Source organism: Leptosomus discolor, chromosome 2, assembly GCF_034619465.1.
Source record: "Leptosomus discolor isolate bLepDis1 chromosome 2, bLepDis1.hap2, whole genome shotgun sequence".
Classification (NCBI taxonomy): Eukaryota; Metazoa; Chordata; class Aves; order Leptosomiformes; family Leptosomidae; genus Leptosomus; species Leptosomus discolor.
In genome coordinates this window covers 58,415,150-58,434,864 of record NC_141392.1, presented here as the reverse complement: position 1 = coordinate 58,434,864, position 19,715 = coordinate 58,415,150, and the positions used below count along the sequence as shown (strand labels likewise).

The following is a 19,715-nucleotide window of genomic DNA, read 5'->3' as shown; positions in this document are numbered from 1 at the left end:
ATGGTCAAACAGATAAGGCACGTGTCTGCCTCTGCTTGGATAAGAAATCATGTTTCAGCCTATTGCTCCTTGCAACACCCCTGAGATTCCTAAGCAAATTTAACGCTGTGAGCTATATCAAAGGCTAACAGCAAAAATCCTGGAGAAGTTCCACTTAATGTGAATAGAAATAGCCCATCTGCTCAGTGGCACAATTTTGCTATAAACAATAAAAAAATCCTGCAGTTCCCCACCTCCCACTCCCACCAAACACTTTAAGTTCTTTTTTAGACTATTCCAAGTCCTCCATGACACTGGCCCAAACTAACAAGAACATTTTAGAAACATGACCTCCTGTGATAACTGTGCTTGACCAGAATAATTGAGTTGTTAAGCAACATGGAAGACTCATTAGCACAAGAAAGATACAATTTCCCAGGAAATGGATCTAAATTTCAGCAACCACTTCTGCAAAGATGGTAATGATGCCTAGTTCATGCTAGGGCCTGAACTAAATGCAAAGCCCGTTTTTTAACTTAGCTTTCCTCTGGTAATTTCTTGACAGTGATAGTAATGATGATAGTCTGTAGTGAAAACAAGTGTATTACCCCTACACAATAGCAACACTATTAGGAGAGATGGTGATTTTGTTTTCAAACATATCTGGGAAGTACCCAGATAGCATGGTAACGAGCATAGCATAGGAGCTGAGAGACAGTAAATGCCCACGAAAATCAGGATTTTTTTTCTTGGCGCTGGGAGCTGTGCAGCTTTCTTAGTTCAGTGCTTCTCCTGAGCTGATTCTCTTTCTGCACCTGCCTCTACCCGAGGTGAAAAGCCAAAACACTGAGGTCTTATCCCTGCCGCGCTGGTATATCCACTGTCTTTTCCATCAGCAGCAGAATGCTCTGGACTTAGTTAAGGCATATATAATTGCTAGTATTTACTGTCAAACTCTGTTACTGTACATTTTGCTCATTTTCCTAAACTCCAACTCAACCTTAAAATGGTGGCTGTCACTCCAGGATCTGCAATGAAGGAAGTGTAGGGTGAGATATTCAAAGGCTGAGAAGAGGTTTAAGAATCTAAGACCTGCTTTGTGACTGAGGCACTTAGGCCCAGGCCAGTAAAGACATATCGATCTCCTCCCATCTCCTCTCCCCTCCTCTCCCCTCCTCTGCCATTTGATAATTACAGTTTCCTTTCCCCCTTCTGTCTTTCACAGCAAAGCAGCATTATTGCTATCACCCCTATATGTTGTTGACTTTAAAATTATCTTCTAAATTTGCCTTTAGGCTACTCACATAGCCCTACATGATGATGACCAGATGGATGTAATTACTGGTTTGAGACAGAAGACCTGCTATGGAAGGCCAAACTGGGACAATGAGTTCAAGCAACTAGCTGAAAACCATCCTAGGTAAGGCAGGTTGGCTTCTAACCTTGTGTAACTCTTCTCTCAGCATAAACAGTGGAAGAAGGGAAGGGCAAACCTTTCTAAATGACCCTTTTAAAATAATTTAGGTTTTTTTGCTGTGTGGAAAGAAGATTTATGCTTAATGAAGCTTTTAATGAAGAAATCTCGGAAAGAGAATGCCAATAAAATCTAATTTTTGGACAAGAAAATCTAATATTTAGAAGTATTTCAATATCCTGGCCTTTGTCCAGATATAATTGAAACACACAATCCAATTACTGTTCTGCACAAAGGACAAAGTAGCATTAATTTCCCTTGAAGATGGTTATTAAAGAGATAAACTGTGATTTTTTTCTTATGATGTCAAGGATATGTTTGTTCCCCTAACATATTTGGCTACTCTTGCAAGACTATGCTGTTCTGTTATTAGTTCATCTCTGCTGGCAAAGACAGTTCATTTGAACTTGCTGGATTCGCAAGTGGTCTGAGAAAAGCTCCTTTGTTCCTAAAAGCCTTTGAAGCAAGAATTTGAAATATTCTTTGTTCAGCAGTACAAAATTCCAGAATCTTTGTGACTATGATTTCCAAACTTTTACCTGATAATGCAAAATAAAGGCTTGCACTTGGGAGACAGAGATACAAAATGAAAAAGAAGAAAACTTTATTTTTAAAAGATGAAAAAGACCCAAGAAAAAGCTGAAAGGGAGGAGATGAAAGAGAATGCAGTAAGCTACAAGAACACCATAAAATTGCAAAAATAACAGTAATAGAGAAACCACTTGATGGAGGTCAAAATAAATATAATCAGGAAATATGAAAGATTAAACACAGAAAAAGGCCAAGAGTAGAAAATACGATTTTTGAAAGACCTTTCATAGGGATTCTACTGCATAAACAGAGCTCTTAAAGTTATAGTTGAAACATTACCTTTTGTTACTTTTGTTAAGCACAACTTAGAAAAATCTACTTTTCTGAGGCACAGGGAGGGAGACTGGGCATTGACCTTCTATACTGGATCTTGTGTAGTTCCTTGGAAATCCAGTGCTAAAGTGACAGAAAAATCTACGTTTGCTTCTGAACCTGGATGCCAATGTTTATGGTCAATGTTAAAGCTTTTAAAGAAAACCTTGCATGAAATAAGGATTCCTTATGAGAAAAAAAATACCTTTTACTTGCTCTGAGTTACAGAAAGTACAAGAGGTAAAGAAATTCAAGAGTTTCTATTGTGCAATGGAGCAATCAACTTTTATGAAGTCACTAAATATTGGGTCCCTGCACCTAGGTCCATGGAGTTTCACTCCAGGTTAAACCTAGTGTAGTCAAGCACCAGAGCAATGTGAGCACTACTTCTGGGGACTATGGCTTGGGCACCAAAATCCTATCTACAGCCCCTCCTTTACAGAAGCAAACTTTCTGAAACTCGTGCTGTCACTTGTCACTTGCACTGTGTTTACACAGATTGAGCTTTCCCCAGTAGCACAGCACATGTGTGTACCTGCGGGTACAGATATGTGTTTTAAAGCAGTGTGTGCTGTGTACTTAGAAGCAAACCCTTTAAGGCATGTTGCAGCAAGTAAGCAGGTTTCTCCCTGTAACAGACTTGTGCGCTTATGAACACAATTATTTGTTACATTGGTCATGTTCTTATTTTATAAGAACTATCTGTTTACAAATGTTGTTATTAAATCAGCCATTTAAAAATGGCCCATAGGCAGAAAAGCATTAAAATGAGGGGGAAAAAAGAAAAAAAAAAAGAAGAAAAAACCTCAGAAGTAACTTAGAATTTTGTATATTTTTTAGGAAAAAAATTTAACTCAGTTGGAGAAAAAGCATTGAAAATTTCCAGCCCAGTGTTTCCTTCTCTGATTAAAAAAATCTATGAAGATCAAAACCAAAGAACTACCATTTAAAAAACATTTAGTTTGTGACCTCTAATATAGCGATCCAAATACGCAATGCAATAAGACATAATAAACACTAAAGTATTAAAATACTGCAATAGTATTAGTACTGCAACAGTTTGTGACAGTAACACAAATTTTTTCAAAAGTCGTTTCAAAAGATGTAGAGCTGGAGGCAGACAAAAGGTACAGTTTATCCATTTACTCTGCTATTTTCATGTTTTTGTTGTTATTGCAATTACAGCAACAGTATTGGAGTATTCTTCTGCGGACCCAAGACTCTCTCTAAGATCCTTCAAAAGACTTGCAACTCACATTCATCTGTGGATTCAAGGGGAGTTCAGTTTCACTATAACAAAGAAAGTTTCTAGGCTGTATTTCTTAACCATGTATAGATATTGCCAAATTGTATATTTTTTCCTCACCTTCTGTCCTCTGCTCATTCTGCAGCATTCAGGCCAGATATTAGGAGCTGTAAATTGAAGTAGGTGCATTGGCTTCAGTAGAAAAATGCCATCCTATGCCAACTAAAGATTTGGACTCCATCCTTAGCCTTTCCTTCAGAGATCTGAAGGGCCGATTCTCCATTACTTACTTAATGATGCTGTGACTCCATCTACATTTGTCTGAAAACAAGCACAAACCACTAACCTTTGAAGAGAAAGGCATGAGTAAAACCGACATTTAAAACTGTACTTCACTGTTGTGTATGATCAAACTACTACCGCAGGCAATACTCACATTCCTGCTGTTTAAATCGTGCCCAGACATCCAAAGCATTTTCCTTCCTGGTGTTCTGATTTTGCACTGATTTATAGCCTCCCACTGCACACACATCCATATCACCTTTTGTGCCATTGAAATACTGTTTATATACACACTGTCCAACAAATTCCCTTTGCCCTACCAAAATATGTATCATTTAAACCTGCCATTTCCACAGCAATGGTGGCCGTGCATGCCATAAGCTAATATGTTCTGAGGGTTAATATGTTAAGGAGACTCCAGAAACTGTTGCACTGAGCAAACAGATCTCCTGAGACAGGCAACTGAAACCGTGAAAAAAGGTTTCAGGTGTCTTAAATGTCACACGGCTTCATGGGCACTGAAGAATGGGCTTTAAAAGATACAGAATCTCAGACATATGACAGAGTGACTGAGGTGGGAAGGCAGCCCTGGAGATCATCTACCCCAAACCCCGTGCTGAGCTTGTTCTCTGAAGACAGGAGCAGCATTTGCATTCTTCCAGTCCTCAGGAACCTTCTCCCATTGCCGTGACTGTTCAAAGATAATGAAGAATAGCCAGCTCCCTCAGCACTTGTGGGTGCATCCCATCAGTTTCCACTGATTTGTTTGAAAGCTCCCTAACCTGATCCTTCTTCACTGAGGGTAAGTCTGAATTGTTTCAGATTTTCCCACTTGCCTCAGAAGCCTGGGATCTCTGAAGGCCAGCCTTACATCCTGTAAAGACTTAGGTGAAAAAGACATTAAGTACTTCTACCTTCTCCATGGCCTTGGGCACCAAGTCCCCACCCCATTCAGCAGCAGACCAACATTTTCCTAGCCTTCCTTTTGCTATTCATGCATGCATTAACAGCCTTTGTTCTTGCCCTTCACTTCTCTCACCATATTCAACTCCCAATGGGCTTTGGCTTCCCTAACCCCATCCCTGCACACTCAGTGTCTCTATATTCCCCCTGCATCACCTGACCCTTCTTCCACCTCTTGTATGCCTCCTTTTGTGCTTGAGTTTTGTCAGGAGGGATTTGTTCATCCTTGCAGGCCTCCTACCTTTGCTTGACTTACTCCACAGCAAGATGGATAGATTTTGAACTCGGAGGAGGCAATTCTTGAAAATCACCCAGTTCTCCTGGAGCCCTCTTCTCTCTAGGACCATATTGCATGGCATCCTTCCAAGCATGGAATTCCTCCCCATGCCACGTGTGTTAGTGCACAGGCACTTCAGAGAGGTATCCAGTCATGTGGGTTTTCCAGAAGTGTTAGCGTTGTCCTGTAGGCACTTGCTTCTTTGTGTGGGTATCCTCAGGTCCTTCTGCCCTGTTTTGTTCATTGTGACATCTCTCCTGTTCACATCATCCCACACACTTTGCTTGTCACCCCAGCCCACCACTTTCTCACTTGATTGTTGGTCATCCACTCCCTCCCCATCATTCCTAATTTAAAGCTCTCTTCACAGGCTGGCCAGCCTTTGTCCCACTGCAGTGGACCCAAATCTCTTCCTAGCAGTCCTCGATCCTCAGAGCAGGTCTCAGGGTTGTAAAAGCCAGATCACTGTTGTCAACACCTGCTGTTAAACCAACTGTTGAGTCACAGGATCCATGCCCACTGAGTTCCCCATCATACTGAAAAGCCTTTTGTTTGGTTGGTTGTTCAATAATCTTTGCTGATATGGGCGGAACCATGTTTGCCTGCCATTTTGTCATATGTCAACTTGACAGCCTCAAGAGTGGTGTATGGGTGTAAAATACTCCCACACACATATCACTGCTTAGCATTTTTAACAAAGTCTAGTTCATATCTCCATTTCTTGTTTTCAAATCTGCCTTGTAACTGATCCAGCCTTTCATCATAGGTCACAGACTATGCTCCTTAAGCTAGTTATATGTTCTCTGCTATACTCACATAGCACTGAGAGGTAGGTACAAAACAGTAAGTCATCTTCTCACCTCTGCAAACCTTCTCAGGTAGCTGCTGGGAGTCCTGAAACACAACTGAGGCAAGCTACAGAGCTGCTGGAAACAATGCTGTCGGAGAATTGTGTTTCAAACAACTCATCCAGGGCCCATGGAGCGTTCCCTGGAGCCACATCTTCTAACTTGCTGGGACTAACGTAAAGCTACGCATGCCATCTGTACAACTGCTGATGCTTTCCACAAGACAGGACTGTCTCTAGCTGGTTAAGTCAGACAGCCTTGCAGTACCTTATTTATCAAAGCAATGAAACAATGGCCTTCATACAACTCAAATCTTTGCTTATCTTCTTGCAGCTCCAACTGGCACTAGAGCTGCCGTGGCTATACGTCCTATCCCCTAAAGCAGTCCTTCCCTCACAGCTTTGTATTGCTCATCTTTGATGTCTGGGTATATCATTGCCACCTTCCTAAACCTGATGTTGTCTTCCACCTTCAAGTATGATTTGTACTTTTTTTTTGACTTTAGCACTATTAAGCACTATTAAGAAAAACTATATTTGAGTTGGACTGAGGTGTAACAGAGTTCAGTAGGATCACATAACTTGTTTACCCAGCTACACAATAAAAGTGGGAGATAGAAAACATCCTGTGTACGTTAGCATTCGAATAAGACAACTGACAACATTATGTATGCATACTTACACATGCACACAAAAATGCCCACTAGAGGGGACATAACTATAGACAAAAGAAACAGAACAATAAAAATTAAGTCACAGAAGACTCCAGTATTATTTTATACCTCTTCTATTAGGGGATACAGTATGTGAACTCAGATTGTTCTACAAGATACAGTTGTATTATACTTAAGTTTAGGGCAATGCATCTTTGTTTTAAAATTGTTGAAGTTTTTTTAAATGCCTGCCTATGTGAAATGATTAATGCGGTGCATACTGTGTAACAGTAGAGTGAGTGGAGAATTAGAGCCTCTGCCAGTTCACCTAGAGGCATTTATCTTTTATTTTTTTCCCTGGTGCCCATGCTGAGCCTCAGGGTAAGCTGACACATTTTTTAATATAAATTCAGCTTCTTTTTTTTATGTGTGCTGAAAATCTTGAAGGAAATGAGAAATGTGTGTAGGCACCAATACCAGCTGCCATTGCATGAAAGAAAGAGGTGACAATTTCCTGCAGATTCTGAATGATTGTTTTAATGGGGTTGGATCGGAGGTAACAAGCACAAAGATATTGTGCTGCCAGAAAAACAGGATCTGTTCTCCCCCTAGCCTCATGCAACAAGATGTAACATTTAGCTTCTGGCTCAACATGGCATCTCTTCACTGCTTTGATTTATTCCCACTTTTGCAAATCACTGTGGTATGCTACAGGAGATGCATTTAGAGCCCTTGTTATAGTTCATTGAGTAGCACTGCCGTTATCACCACCAGAGGAGAATTTCACTTGTATCAGGACTGAGTGACCTAGAATAAAGGAAAAATAATAATAATAAAAAAGGAAGAAGTGGGGAGGTTTGTTGGACTAGGATGAAATTGCATTTAGGTTGAATGAAAATCCCTTTATTACAAATACAATTGAAATCAAAATGGGAACTAGGAAGATTTGGCTTCCTGCCTTGTTTTGAATAACACTGAGCACACAGCAGCTATGATAATATGAGTGCATATGTAATGACTCTATTATTATGTTTATATATGGAAACATCATTCACTGTCAGGGAAAATGAAAGATATCTTCATGGATTTGTCCATTCAGCTTCTTCAGCAGGAAGTGTTCAGCACCATGTGGGAAAATATTATTAAGTAAAATATAGTCATAACAGCACAGACTCACCACATCCTGTGACAGAAAACTAATCATAGACAAGGATCGTAAACATACAGATTAATTACTTTGGCTCTTACAATAAAAAGAGTGGTATTAGAATGACTAAAGTTGTATTACGATAATTTAAGTTTATTCACTAGTCAGTAAATTGAAATACATGAGTTTATATGTTCTGGGTTTCCCCCCTCTCTCCCCTTTCCCCAGGTTATGCATGTAGTAGAAATTATTTAAGTGAGTTTGCTCCTTAGTTTACACTGAAAGACTAAACAGAAACTCCCACTGTTAACAGAAGGTAGATCATACAGCGGTGCCTGTACAAAATCATCACCATTATAAGGACTCTCCTGCTTCTTTCCTGCTTTTAGATATAATTAAATGGTTAAGAGGAAATACTGTTAACTGCAAAAAAGTGACAAACTTTTCATTGGTTTGAGTACTCCTGATTAGCAGATTTTACAAGAACTACCTTAAAGGCAGCTCAGCTGCTCTGGAAAAGTAATAAACTAAATGACATGGTAGTTTATAATCTCAACTGGTCAACAATTTTTTTTTTGGAGGGAAAATCACCTGAATTTCTTCAGGAACATAGAAAAGCAAAACAAAAATGTAACAGTGCTTCCACCCAGCTTGCCCTATGAATACCAAAAGCTTAAATAAAACATGCATAGTCAGTCAAGTAATGAGGAATGCAAACCCATGATGGTCAAAGCAGCATAGCAGGTGACTGACTGGAAGGTGCAGTACTGGGGGCAGCAAACGCAAATTGTCTAGGCCTTCACCTCTTCTCCTGACAATTCTCAGGAAATCAAATACCACACGTGAAGTCACCTTGGTGACCACTCACAAGGGAGAGGGCATTCTCCTAGGACTGACTGGTCTAAACCTTCCTAGTGCTGGAAACAGGCTGCACTGAGGCTTTCTCACCTCAGTCAGTTTAACTGTTCAGCAGCAGCAACTCCAACTCCTCATGTCCAGTCACTTAATTTTCTCAGAAATCCTGCATTTCTGTGTAATAAAATCAGGTGACCATTTCATTAAAGCTGCAGCCACAGAAAGAATCATTTTGTAGGAGTGTTTACTTCTTACTGAACATGTTTGAATGAGAGTGGACTGATGATTTGCATTTTAAAATGCTAACCAGTTAAGTCTACTTAACTAGAGTCTTCTTGACCTTCAACAAATCATATCTTACAGTGAAAAAAATCTCAATCACACAATGGTCTTTATATATACGTGAACAAATGTGTTAGTTGACATGGAAACACACTTTCTCCTTTCAAAAGCATGAAAGGATGAAAAGGCTTAAACTCTTTAAAAGATATATTAATATCCTTTCAGAATGCATAGGAACAAACAAAAGTTGTATAGTATAATTAGCCACTCAAACCAGCATTATGTCAAAGGCTATCTGCTTCAAACATTTGCAACTATTATTTCTAAACAATAATGACTTCTAACATGGTAAGACATTTGTATTCATTGAGGATAAAAGCCCTGAGCCTGCCAACACTTTCACACGTGCTTTACTAACTTCAAACAATCTTTTTACTGTCCTGGAGGACTAAATATGGTTTCCTTTGAAGCTCATGCACAGAAGACTGATGTCAGGCTCAAGGTTGGGTCCTGAAGGCTGATCTGTATGATTCAGCTATTAAACTACTGGACTATCTTGATTCTTGTCTAGAGACCATTTCTCTGGTACAGTAATTCTGAATATGAAAGACAATTTGCAGTCACGCTCGCCTTAAGGTACACAGATAAGATTGCACTTACGCACTTGAATAAAAGGCCCGGTTTTCAGTGGTCTTACAGCTTCTATTAAGCAAAAAATGTAGGTTTGGGGAGAGCTTGTCTCTTTTTTTCTTTTGGCCAAATGACGAATATGCAGATCTGAATATTTTATTTCATGGATATACACAAATAAGCACAAGAGAGGGCAGATATGAATCTGTCTTCTGAGACACAAGACCTGGTCTCCAGCCTACTGCTGAGCATCCCCCAGCACTGCTGCCTTGAACACTGAATCTCCTCTCCCATGCAAAGGCCCGTGCCTTTGTTTGAGACAGGGGTTCTGTGCACAAAAGCAACATCTTTCCTCCTGCTGCTGTCCAAGGCTGCAAAAACCCTCACAGAAATCATTACTGTCAAAAAACTGAGCTAAGTGGGACTTTGTGAGCAAAGATAAGGAAGCACACACAAGGCCAAATTAACACATGGTAGTTGTGGCATGGACGCACACAGGAAATTTGCAGAAACCTATCTGCTTTAGATCTCACAGAAGCTGATGTCCACAATTCCCTCTTACTGTAACAAGCACATTGTATTTATTCTCATGTTTCCAGGAATTGATCAAGGTTAAAAAAAGTGAAAGACAAACTTTGAATTCAAAAGATCACAGGCACCTAATCAACCTGCAACACATCACGATCATTAATTATGCATTACTATACAATTACATTATATTTAGATAAAAAATGTTTAGACTGAAGAATGCCCACCATTTGCTCATTAATATTAGTAAAATATCCATGCAATTTTCTGCGTTTATGTGCTGCTAAGGAAATTCAAAGGGCTACACAGAACGCATACCAATACAGAGTTAGCCATTTAAGATCATTCTTTTTAAATTCCTTATGATGCTGGCAAGAAGAAGATAGTTAAGAGTTGGACAACTTTGAATGTAATATCAAAGGTTTGAGGATGAAACAAACAAATGTATGCTGTGATACTGGTCAACACAGAAGTTACTTCAAATATAAATCGTGAGGAGAATAGCTAGATTTGACTGAACTGGACCTTGTGTAATACAAAGATGCCCAACTACAATTTCTCTGACAGGAATGCACATCAACTGTTTTATTATTTAATGGAAACTGTGGTCATCATTACAAAGATGTAAGAGACATCAAGCATAATCACAAACTCTGGCCACCCTACATCTATTACAGCAAGTACATCATCCTTCTGTAACATTGTGCATTCATAAAGAAGCCTGAAAACACTTTAAAAATTGTCTGATGCTGGGAGTGCTGCGCTGAAAGAGCTTTTAGTGAAACCAAAAGAAACTGTATTTGCTCGGCATTCTGCAGAACCAGACCTTTGGAGTCCAGACAATGAAATTAACTGGAGTTTTGCCAACATGAGGACAGTAGAATTTGGCTCAGTTAGTCAATGTCAGTGCAGAATGATATATTGCAAATATCGAACACTGAACTTTAAAGGAAAAAAAAAAAATTCACTTCAAATTGTTGGACTTGTTTATAATGAAATAGCCAGTGCTTTACTACATGCTGATTGTCTTACTGCTATACATGTAAATAGCCATCAATAATGAAGTCTGTAAGCAGTCTTCTTTGGGGATGGATGCAATTATAACCACATATATAATATATATTATATTATATTATATTATTAATGCTACTACATCAGGCTCCAGTTCAGCAGAATATTTGTGCTTAAGCTTAGTTGAAAGCATGTAAGATTGAGTTTTTGTTTCAAGGGAGTTAGACACATACTCAAGGCTCAGTCCATATCTTGAGAGCTTTATTCAAGGGAGACACCAAATGCTTCCACAGGGAAGTTTTTCCTAAATTAGAAGAGAATTTTCTCACATGGTTAGTGAAGAAACTGTGAAACTCCTTGGCTTTGATGTCCAAATATATCTTGTCTTATACAGGGGTATGAAATTGGTTGTCCTCTTTTCTGGGGAGCCAGTAAGATCAATCTCAATTCTTAGATTTGCATTTGCCATAATAACTAGCTGTTATGTGATTCGCTAAAGAAATAAGACCTATGTTATTATGATGTGTGTCTGTCTGTCTACTGGTTCCCTTTTCTGCTCCTCTACTCCTCAGCAAATATTGCTTAATTTGCCAATCAATTTCAACAAAGAAATAAGGCAGATAATCTTATTCTAAACTTTTATATAGCCTGTAACGCCTAAAATGTCTGAATATTTCAAAAGCTTTAACAAGTGGGCAATGTCACAGAGCAGTCAAACAAACCTGTCTGAACACAGACAACTGAGAAGCTGCACATCTCAGGGCACGGGAGGCATGCCAAACTCAGAGTATACTGCTGAACGCTGGAAATTAGTGATGCTGAAGAAGAAATTGAGGCTTTACTAGACAAACACCTCACCACATGACCCAGTAAAATAATGCAGCAAAAGAGATAATTGTTCCTTTGTACATGGGAGGGATGAGACTAATACTGGTATATTGCAAATTGTTTTGTTGTACATCTTAGGATGTTAAGAAATTAGGGTAGAGAAAAGAGCCACAAATGTATTCAAGGACTTCAGAAAATACCTTGCAATTAAAGGGCTCAATCAGCTTAGCATATCAAAAATTAGATTAAGAGATGACTCTATAATAGCATACAAGTACCTTCATGTGAAGAAAATCTAGGCACTAGCAGACTCTTTAATCTAGCATATTAAAGCATAACAAGAACCATTTCAAATAGGAAATAAGGCACTCACTTTTAACAGAGAAGGTGATTAGCTACTGGAAGGCCCCATCGGAAATGGTAAAACCTGTATCTCTTGCTGTCATCCAGTCAAGCCTGGGTGCTACTTTGGAAGTTCCATGCTAGCCAGACACAAGTTAGGCTCAGTGAAGTGGAAGTTATTGGTGCAGCTTTGTAACTGGGTTCAAATTATTGGCTGCTGCTACTTGAGCATCAAGGGTAAAAGGTGTAGGGTCCCTCTGGGGTGCAAAACGCTTTGAATGTATGTTTTTTCATAATATCCTTCTCAGGTGGGAAATATACTACTTCCAGTTTTAGATGGGGAACTGAGACATAGAAATGCTAAGTGGTTTGCCTCAAGCTCTCAAAGAAATGGCAGAATAAGAATTAAACCACAGCCTTTCAGGATCATTGCTTGAACTGCTACAGCAATCTTCCTCTCCCATAAACTGTATTACGTATATTTGACATGGCCCTTAAAAATATCTGTGAGCTTTCTGAATGAACATAAAACTGAATTGAATTTTTTTTTTTTTTTTTTTTTTTTGCGACAACAGTTAATATCGTTATTAGGCAGTATGGTTTGAAAGGCAAGTATTTTGATTCCCAGGACCATGATACATGCTTGCTCACTCTTAGAATTATATGCATTATATAAAGTACTTACATGAAAAGTAGGTCCTCTGGCATACAATGAGTGATTTCTGTGATCAAACAGAAGGTTTAAAACAACAAAAAAAGTAATATATACCAGAAAAGAAAAAACATTTGGACTTTTCTACTAAGTGATATTATCCAAATATCTGAGTACAGACTTTGATACTGGACTCAAGCCTGATCCTACTCTGAGCAAAGAGCACAGGAAAATGCTTGTTGCCTCACATAGTAACAGGATCCAGCTAAACACCACATAGCACAGCAATGCACTGTCAGGAAAGCCAGGATTTCATTTCCATGTAGGACAGATCAGAAAATTTTCAAGTGTATTAAAGCTCCTCTTTAAATATTTCATGTAAAGAATATACTACAAAAAATAATAAAGCTAAGTTAATAAATAACAGCCTGCTTCAGTTTCCTAGGATGCACTTATCCCCTTTATGACCATTTGAGGCTACACTGGATTTGTTTGCTTTCTGATTTCTGCCACCTTGCTTGTACTTAGAGAATTTTCTAAGATTGCAAAGGTGGACCCAGTTATTTCTTATGTCTAGCCTGCATTAACAGCTTAAAATAAATTCTAAGAGAAACAGATATGAAGTCTTCATCCAGACTCTTTATCACCTCTGTTATAGACTCCATAGTAATCCAGACTAATGGTATTTGGTTATTGCCCTGCTTAAAGGTACATTAAAGCTGTGTCTGCAATAATACTATTTACAAGAGCAAATTCATTCCTTCTCATTCCATTCACTAATATTTTCTATTAAATTAATGCTAGGGGAGGAAGGATTTAGTACACTTCACCTCCTGCAGAAGTAATCAGACAACATTTATGAACGTTTTCAGTTGTGATGGGAGGAATAGAACAGAAGGCAGTTTATTATGCTGATTTTATCCTATTTCTTTTGACTGGTGCTAACAAAGTACAAAAAGCCAAAGCTCACAGGAGAAAACGAATCTGTGAATTTTCAAAATTCCCTGTCAATACAATAATTTTGAGCGGGGAAAAAGTAATTCATACCTTACTGTGTCAGTTCAACTCCACTAGCTGCCAACACCACAAAGCACTGGGACATACTGTTAAGCAGAGGAATGAAAACTACTCTGAAAGACAGCATCAATCTAGAAATTCAGTCATTGAGAGCTTGCTTCATGAACTGAAGCTAATTAATGCTCTCATGTAGGGTTGAACCCAAACCATCAGAATGATAGCAGCTCCACATCTGAATTACTTTTTTAGTATGCTGCCACTTAAAATTCCACCCAGCCACTTTAAAAGGATGGAGCACATGATTAAATTGTGCTACAGGAAAGGGAAAGATGAACAATTAAAGTGAAAATCTCCTAAAAAACAAAGATGACCTAAGATATTTAAATACAGAATGACTTTATACCACAAAAAAGCTTTCTGCAAAAAAAATCCTTTAATTATCTGCACAGAGGTACTCCTTGCGCAGCTTTGTCTGGAAGCTCTAGAAAAGGTACCTTTGTTAGCTCAGTCTTACATAGCTGCTTCAGTAAAGGAGTTGAATACCCTAGTAGCAAAGTAGAAAGATGACGCTGACTGCGTGAACTATTCAGTTTTTTTAACCAGAATAATTTGTCCGTGCAGATGCCTGGAAGAATGTGACAACAAAAACCAAGGGTAGATAGAGCACATCCCTTTATCTTAGGAGTGGGAAACAGCACAGATCATTCTTACAAAGGGTATGAATCTGGAATACTTGCAAGTTACTTTCACATTTTGCCAAATGACTTTAACTTGGGACATTGTCCATGACAGTGCTTTCAAGCCCTTCCAGTTTATTTGCATTCCTAGCTGCTCTTGTTTGGATTCTTTGCTTTCTGAAATAGACAAGAATGAGATTTCAATGAGTGTTTAGGCTGGGGGAGGATGATCAGATGTATACGGCTATAAAACCACATCTGCTAATGTCTCTAAACGATGCTACAGCTGCTGAAAATCATAACATTTACTTGTCTAGGTTATCAACTAAACCAAAATTATATTTACAACTGGATTTCTCATCAAATACATGGGATTATCAAAGGTAACATTTCAAAAGGAATTGAGTTAGGAGACTAAATCACATTGACTTTCAATACAATGCAGGCATCTATGTGACATAAATATGTGACATATATAGATTAGTATTTTCAGTACTAACCCATGTCAAAGGTATGAGGCCTTTTGCTGAGTTGGGAAACAGCACATTGTAACTGGGAAGAAGCCAAAGGAAAGGGAGGGGCAGAGGAAGCATAACAGGGGGCACAGCACTTGTAGAGACTGTGAAGCATGGGTTTGACCTCAACCAGGAATGGCTGGAAGGCTTCCTCATGCTGCCCTGAAGGAGGATTAGTGTCATCTTCTGCCTGGTGTTTGGATTTCTTGTGATTTATGCAAACTAAGCCAGCTTGTGAGATTCAAACCAACATGGCTTCGGCAATCCTTTGTCATAGTCAGAAGATAGGAAGATCAGTCCCATAGGCAAACATGGACAATAAGGCCATGGTCAGTGACAGAATGGGTGGTAGGGCAGCAGGAGCTGCAGGAGGCTGTAAAGCACATGAAGGCCCAGCAACAACTCTTTTTCTAGCTATTAGACTGTGCTCAGCTATGCCACATAACGATGGGGAATGCTAATATGGCAGCAGCTCCTTTACAGGTGTTTCAGAGTGATCTATGAGGCCCATAAATGCCCTGGGCATGTATGGGCTCTCTTCATGTGACTGGCATTGTGTGTGAGCTGCCATCCCCGACTGTAGCAATGTGAGTGAAGATGCCTACTGATGATGATTTAGGCAGGAAACGTTCTTTTCAGACTCATATCCAGGACAACATCACTGCAGCTCAGGAGTTTTTGCAGCTCACCCATAAGCCTGTTCCCCTGTTGAATCATTGATTTTGCAATAGCTTTCTATCTGGCACCATACAAAGAAAAATTTTGCTTCCAGCAATGTCTCTAGCCCTGAGGAAAATGCTATAACATGCAAAAAATGGATAGGAATTTTTACTTGGGCTTTAGATGACTAAAAAAACCCAAAAGCCTAAGGTCTTAAGCTCTTCAGTTTGTCAACGCCTCCTGAACTTCTAGACTGCCCCTCCCCCCCCCCCCCGTTCTGCGCTGGGTCTAGTTTTCTCTGTCCACATACACTGGGAATCATGGTAGATAACAGAAGTGATTTAGGAGAGGTAAGCACCTTAGCAGAAAGGCCCTTAATTTATCTCACTGAGAACAATTCACAAACCTAATGCCTACAGATCCCTTGTGTTGAGTACCTGTAGCTGTACCTCAAAGGTTGCTGGAGGGCTTCTAGAACTACAATGGGAAGTACACAGGTAGCAGACAACTCAGAACTCCCAAAGCTGAGTAACAGGCCCAAGACATATTTATGGGATGCAGCTGTGGACTCTACCATGTGGCCAAAGAGTCACTGATACTGAAGTCAAGTAAGGTGATGATGGCAAATGGCTGTGACCCTGCTGCATAGAGGTTTAGGCTTGAAACTGGGACCTAGGAGACTGATTTCTATTACGGATCATTAATCAAGTTCTGTACACTTGTGTGACTGCCTAGAAGAAACTGTTTTTTCCTCTTATCACTTCAAGACAGCGAAAATCATGTCCAAAATGGTGGATCACTGGAGGATAATGGTGTACCCCAGAAAAACAGTCTCTGCAGGTTGACTTAAAAAACCACCTGTGTTTCTGTGGCAGGCAAAATTCCAAGAGAGGTGACCAGGTTGTTCAATTCACTCTATGGATGACTGGCAAGTGAGATGTGTTTATCCCATATAGTATTCCCAGAACCATAGGTAGACATCCTGATGAGGATAGCACAGAATGAAGGGATTAGAGCTTCCCAACACCAGATCTTGATTCGGTGTAAAACAAGATCATTCAACAGCAACAGTATCCCAGGCTGCATTAGGAAGAGCAGGTCGAGGGAGGCGATCCTTCACCTCCACTTACTGCTGGTGAGACACACCTGGATTGCTGGGTCCACCTTCGAAAAGTCCCAGTTGTTCTAACTTATAGTATCTACATTTTGTATTGATTTCTAGAAGGGCACTACAAAAATGAAACAGCTGAATTTGACCCAATCTGATGCTCTGAACTAATGAAATGCAACAGATTTGGAGAATAGCCATTGAAAAAAACCAGTCCTGAGTTAATGAATGGATATTGGCAAGCTCCGTTATTCCTGAAAACCAAGAGTTACATTAACTGCCTTCATAGTCCCAATATCACTTGTGCCTGTTCCAAATCCTGCTGGTAGGACTAGATAGAATGGTTTGATAACTTGAGGATGAGGTACTTTGATACTATGGATATTCAGACATGTATCTTGATACACCACCTTGCGAACTGAGTCATTGCACAGACAGCTCGAGTCTCTAAGGACTTTTTCTCCAACAGTGTCACGTAATTGACTGCAGGTTTTAGTAATATCTAATGAGGTATTTAGACCCTGTGCAGCCTAGTTACTGTGGGTTTAACCAAAGGAAGTCTCCATTTCTCTTATATCAAATATAAACCACTTATCTTCACCCCAAAGTCCCACAATGCCCTATATGTACTCTTCTTATGATCTCTTGTTCACTAGTGTGACTCTACAAGTTAGTGAGCTACTTACCCAGGTGAAGCCATACCTTGGATTCCTGCTGATTTTAATTCCTGTTTTAAGGCTTTTTATTTAACACAGAAACAAAGTTTCCAAGGTACTTAGAGCAACAAATCTTCACAGTCTTGGTTAGATCTTCTTTTCTAAAGCTCCACTGCCCTTCTAGATCATAGATAGATCCAAGCTTTCGTATCCTTCTCATTTACAGCTTCAGTCCTAGTAGCCTCCTCCTATCCTTCAAATACTTTCCTAAATTCTTCCTGCTATCAAGTATATGGAGTCTTTCACTAGTGGTTTTTGATCTTGATCTTCTCACTTCACTCTTAGCATGTGCTAAGAGTGGAGGGCAAGAGCTAAAGCTTCCAGCGTGCACCTGTGTGCTCAGAATGAGGCCTGGGATGGCATGGTCTGGACAAAAACCACCTCAAAATATTCTTCCTGCACGTTCCTAGCAGCACTTTTTCTGATCACTGTCAACAATATTAATACTATGCTCCCATCTACTCATATAGTCAGATTATCGGTATCAGCTTGGACCTCTTAACTGGGCCTCATTCCCAATCTTTGTCTTGCAAATCTTTCTGCACAACATCTGTAAGATAGTTTTTCACTCATGTAGTTAAAATTCTCATCCAATTGTCAGCTCTTCATACCTTACATACTGAAACCGCCTTCTCTCTGGCCTTCATAAATGCTTCCTTGTCGCACTTCTCATATCCATCCTTCACCACATACCTATCTACCTCTTGCTTTAGCCAGATGCCTGCTCTCTTTACATCTTCCACTGCTTCACCTTTTATATTGCAAGATATGCCACAAACCCTCATGTTCACTTGCCCCTACAGAAAGACATCTGAGTCTGCTTCCTGTAAACTCACTCATTGTTGAGAGGCCAGCTGGTTTATGAGAGCAGCCCATGTTTCAAAGAACAACCTTGACGTTTTTTCCCTTCTGCCCTCCCTGTAAACATCTGCGAAGTTCCCTTATTGTACCCTTCATATCCATCTTTTGTGATGCTATAGGAAAAATGCTGTCTTGCTGAGACCACAGCTTGTCACGCTGGCTAGTACAATCTCAGTGCCTCCTTCTTCTCTTCATCTGTCAGTATCCACTTTTCCCTATTTTTTTGGACCCACATGGCAAGGTGTTCCTGACAGTGGTCATATCTTCTGCTGCGTTAGTACAATTTCTGACATGCTCGCGTTCTGTTGGGGGCCTCTGGGTGTAACTACAATAAGAAAAGAGTCCATTCTAAACTTTGAATACAACATTGAATAGTGTATTTAATACACAGGGCTAAACAGACACATTCATTAACAGTCTCAGTGGAGCTGTGGCTCCAAGTTAACTTCAAACAAGAGTTTCACAAGTGAAGAGCCAGAAAGAAATCACTTTATCCCCCATCTACCTCCATTTTTGTTGGGTTGACAGTTGGACTTGATGATCTTAGAGGTCTTTTCCAGACTTAATGATTCTATGATTCTATTTTCAGATCACAGTACGAAAGAATGTATCTGGAAGTGAGCAGATTACTGTTGTATTCTCAAAGATGTCAGAATATTTTGGTTTAAAACCAAGTCAAACTAACCAGACATGAAAGAATTAAACAGTATTCCCCCCTGTTAGAAAGCAGCATGATCACCATGACTTTAACAGAACAATAACAATTTATGCCAGGTAAAGCCTCAGCACAATACATTTAGAAAAACAGTTGTTGTTGATTAGGGGAGCAATTTCTTGCTGATGATTTTTAACTTCAGTTTAGCACTTCCCTTAGTCTGGACAGAGAAATCATTCCAGTTAGCATTACTCTCCCACACTGATGACTACAGCAGTGGTGGTTGTTTGCCACATCAGAAATGCATGGTCAGAATGCTGTGGTAGCTACAGCACCCTAATGATATAAATAGGTCAAGGTTCAGAGGCACTACGTTGTATTATACCAGCTGCATTAGATGCAAAAATCTAACTTAAAATCTAATAGTTAATTAAATGCTTTCTTTTTAAAATAGATTTTTTAATCAGTCTTCTTTACCCTTTTCTTAGCAAAAGACAAATTCTGAACTAGCCTACTTAGGAGCTCGCAAAAAGCAGAGCAACTATGATTAACAACCTATCCTTTCAGGTGGTATATTCAGCAAACCTGAGCCTCCAGGTTTTGCAGC

General features: G+C 39.5%; 1 protein-coding gene across 1 annotated transcript in view; it reads left to right on the top strand.

Annotated features, from left to right (window-relative positions):
* The window catches only part of NOX3 (NADPH oxidase 3), a 38,949-nt gene extending 35,281 nt beyond the window's left edge, over positions 1 to 3,668 (top strand). The window contains exons 12-13 of the mRNA XM_009956943.2: positions 1,275 to 1,399; positions 3,542 to 3,668. Coding sequence (XP_009955245.2) covers positions 1,275 to 1,399; positions 3,542 to 3,668 — 252 coding nt within the window. The remainder of the gene's footprint in view (positions 1 to 1,274; positions 1,400 to 3,541) is intronic.
* The last annotated feature ends 16,047 nt before the right edge of the window (positions 3,669 to 19,715 follow it).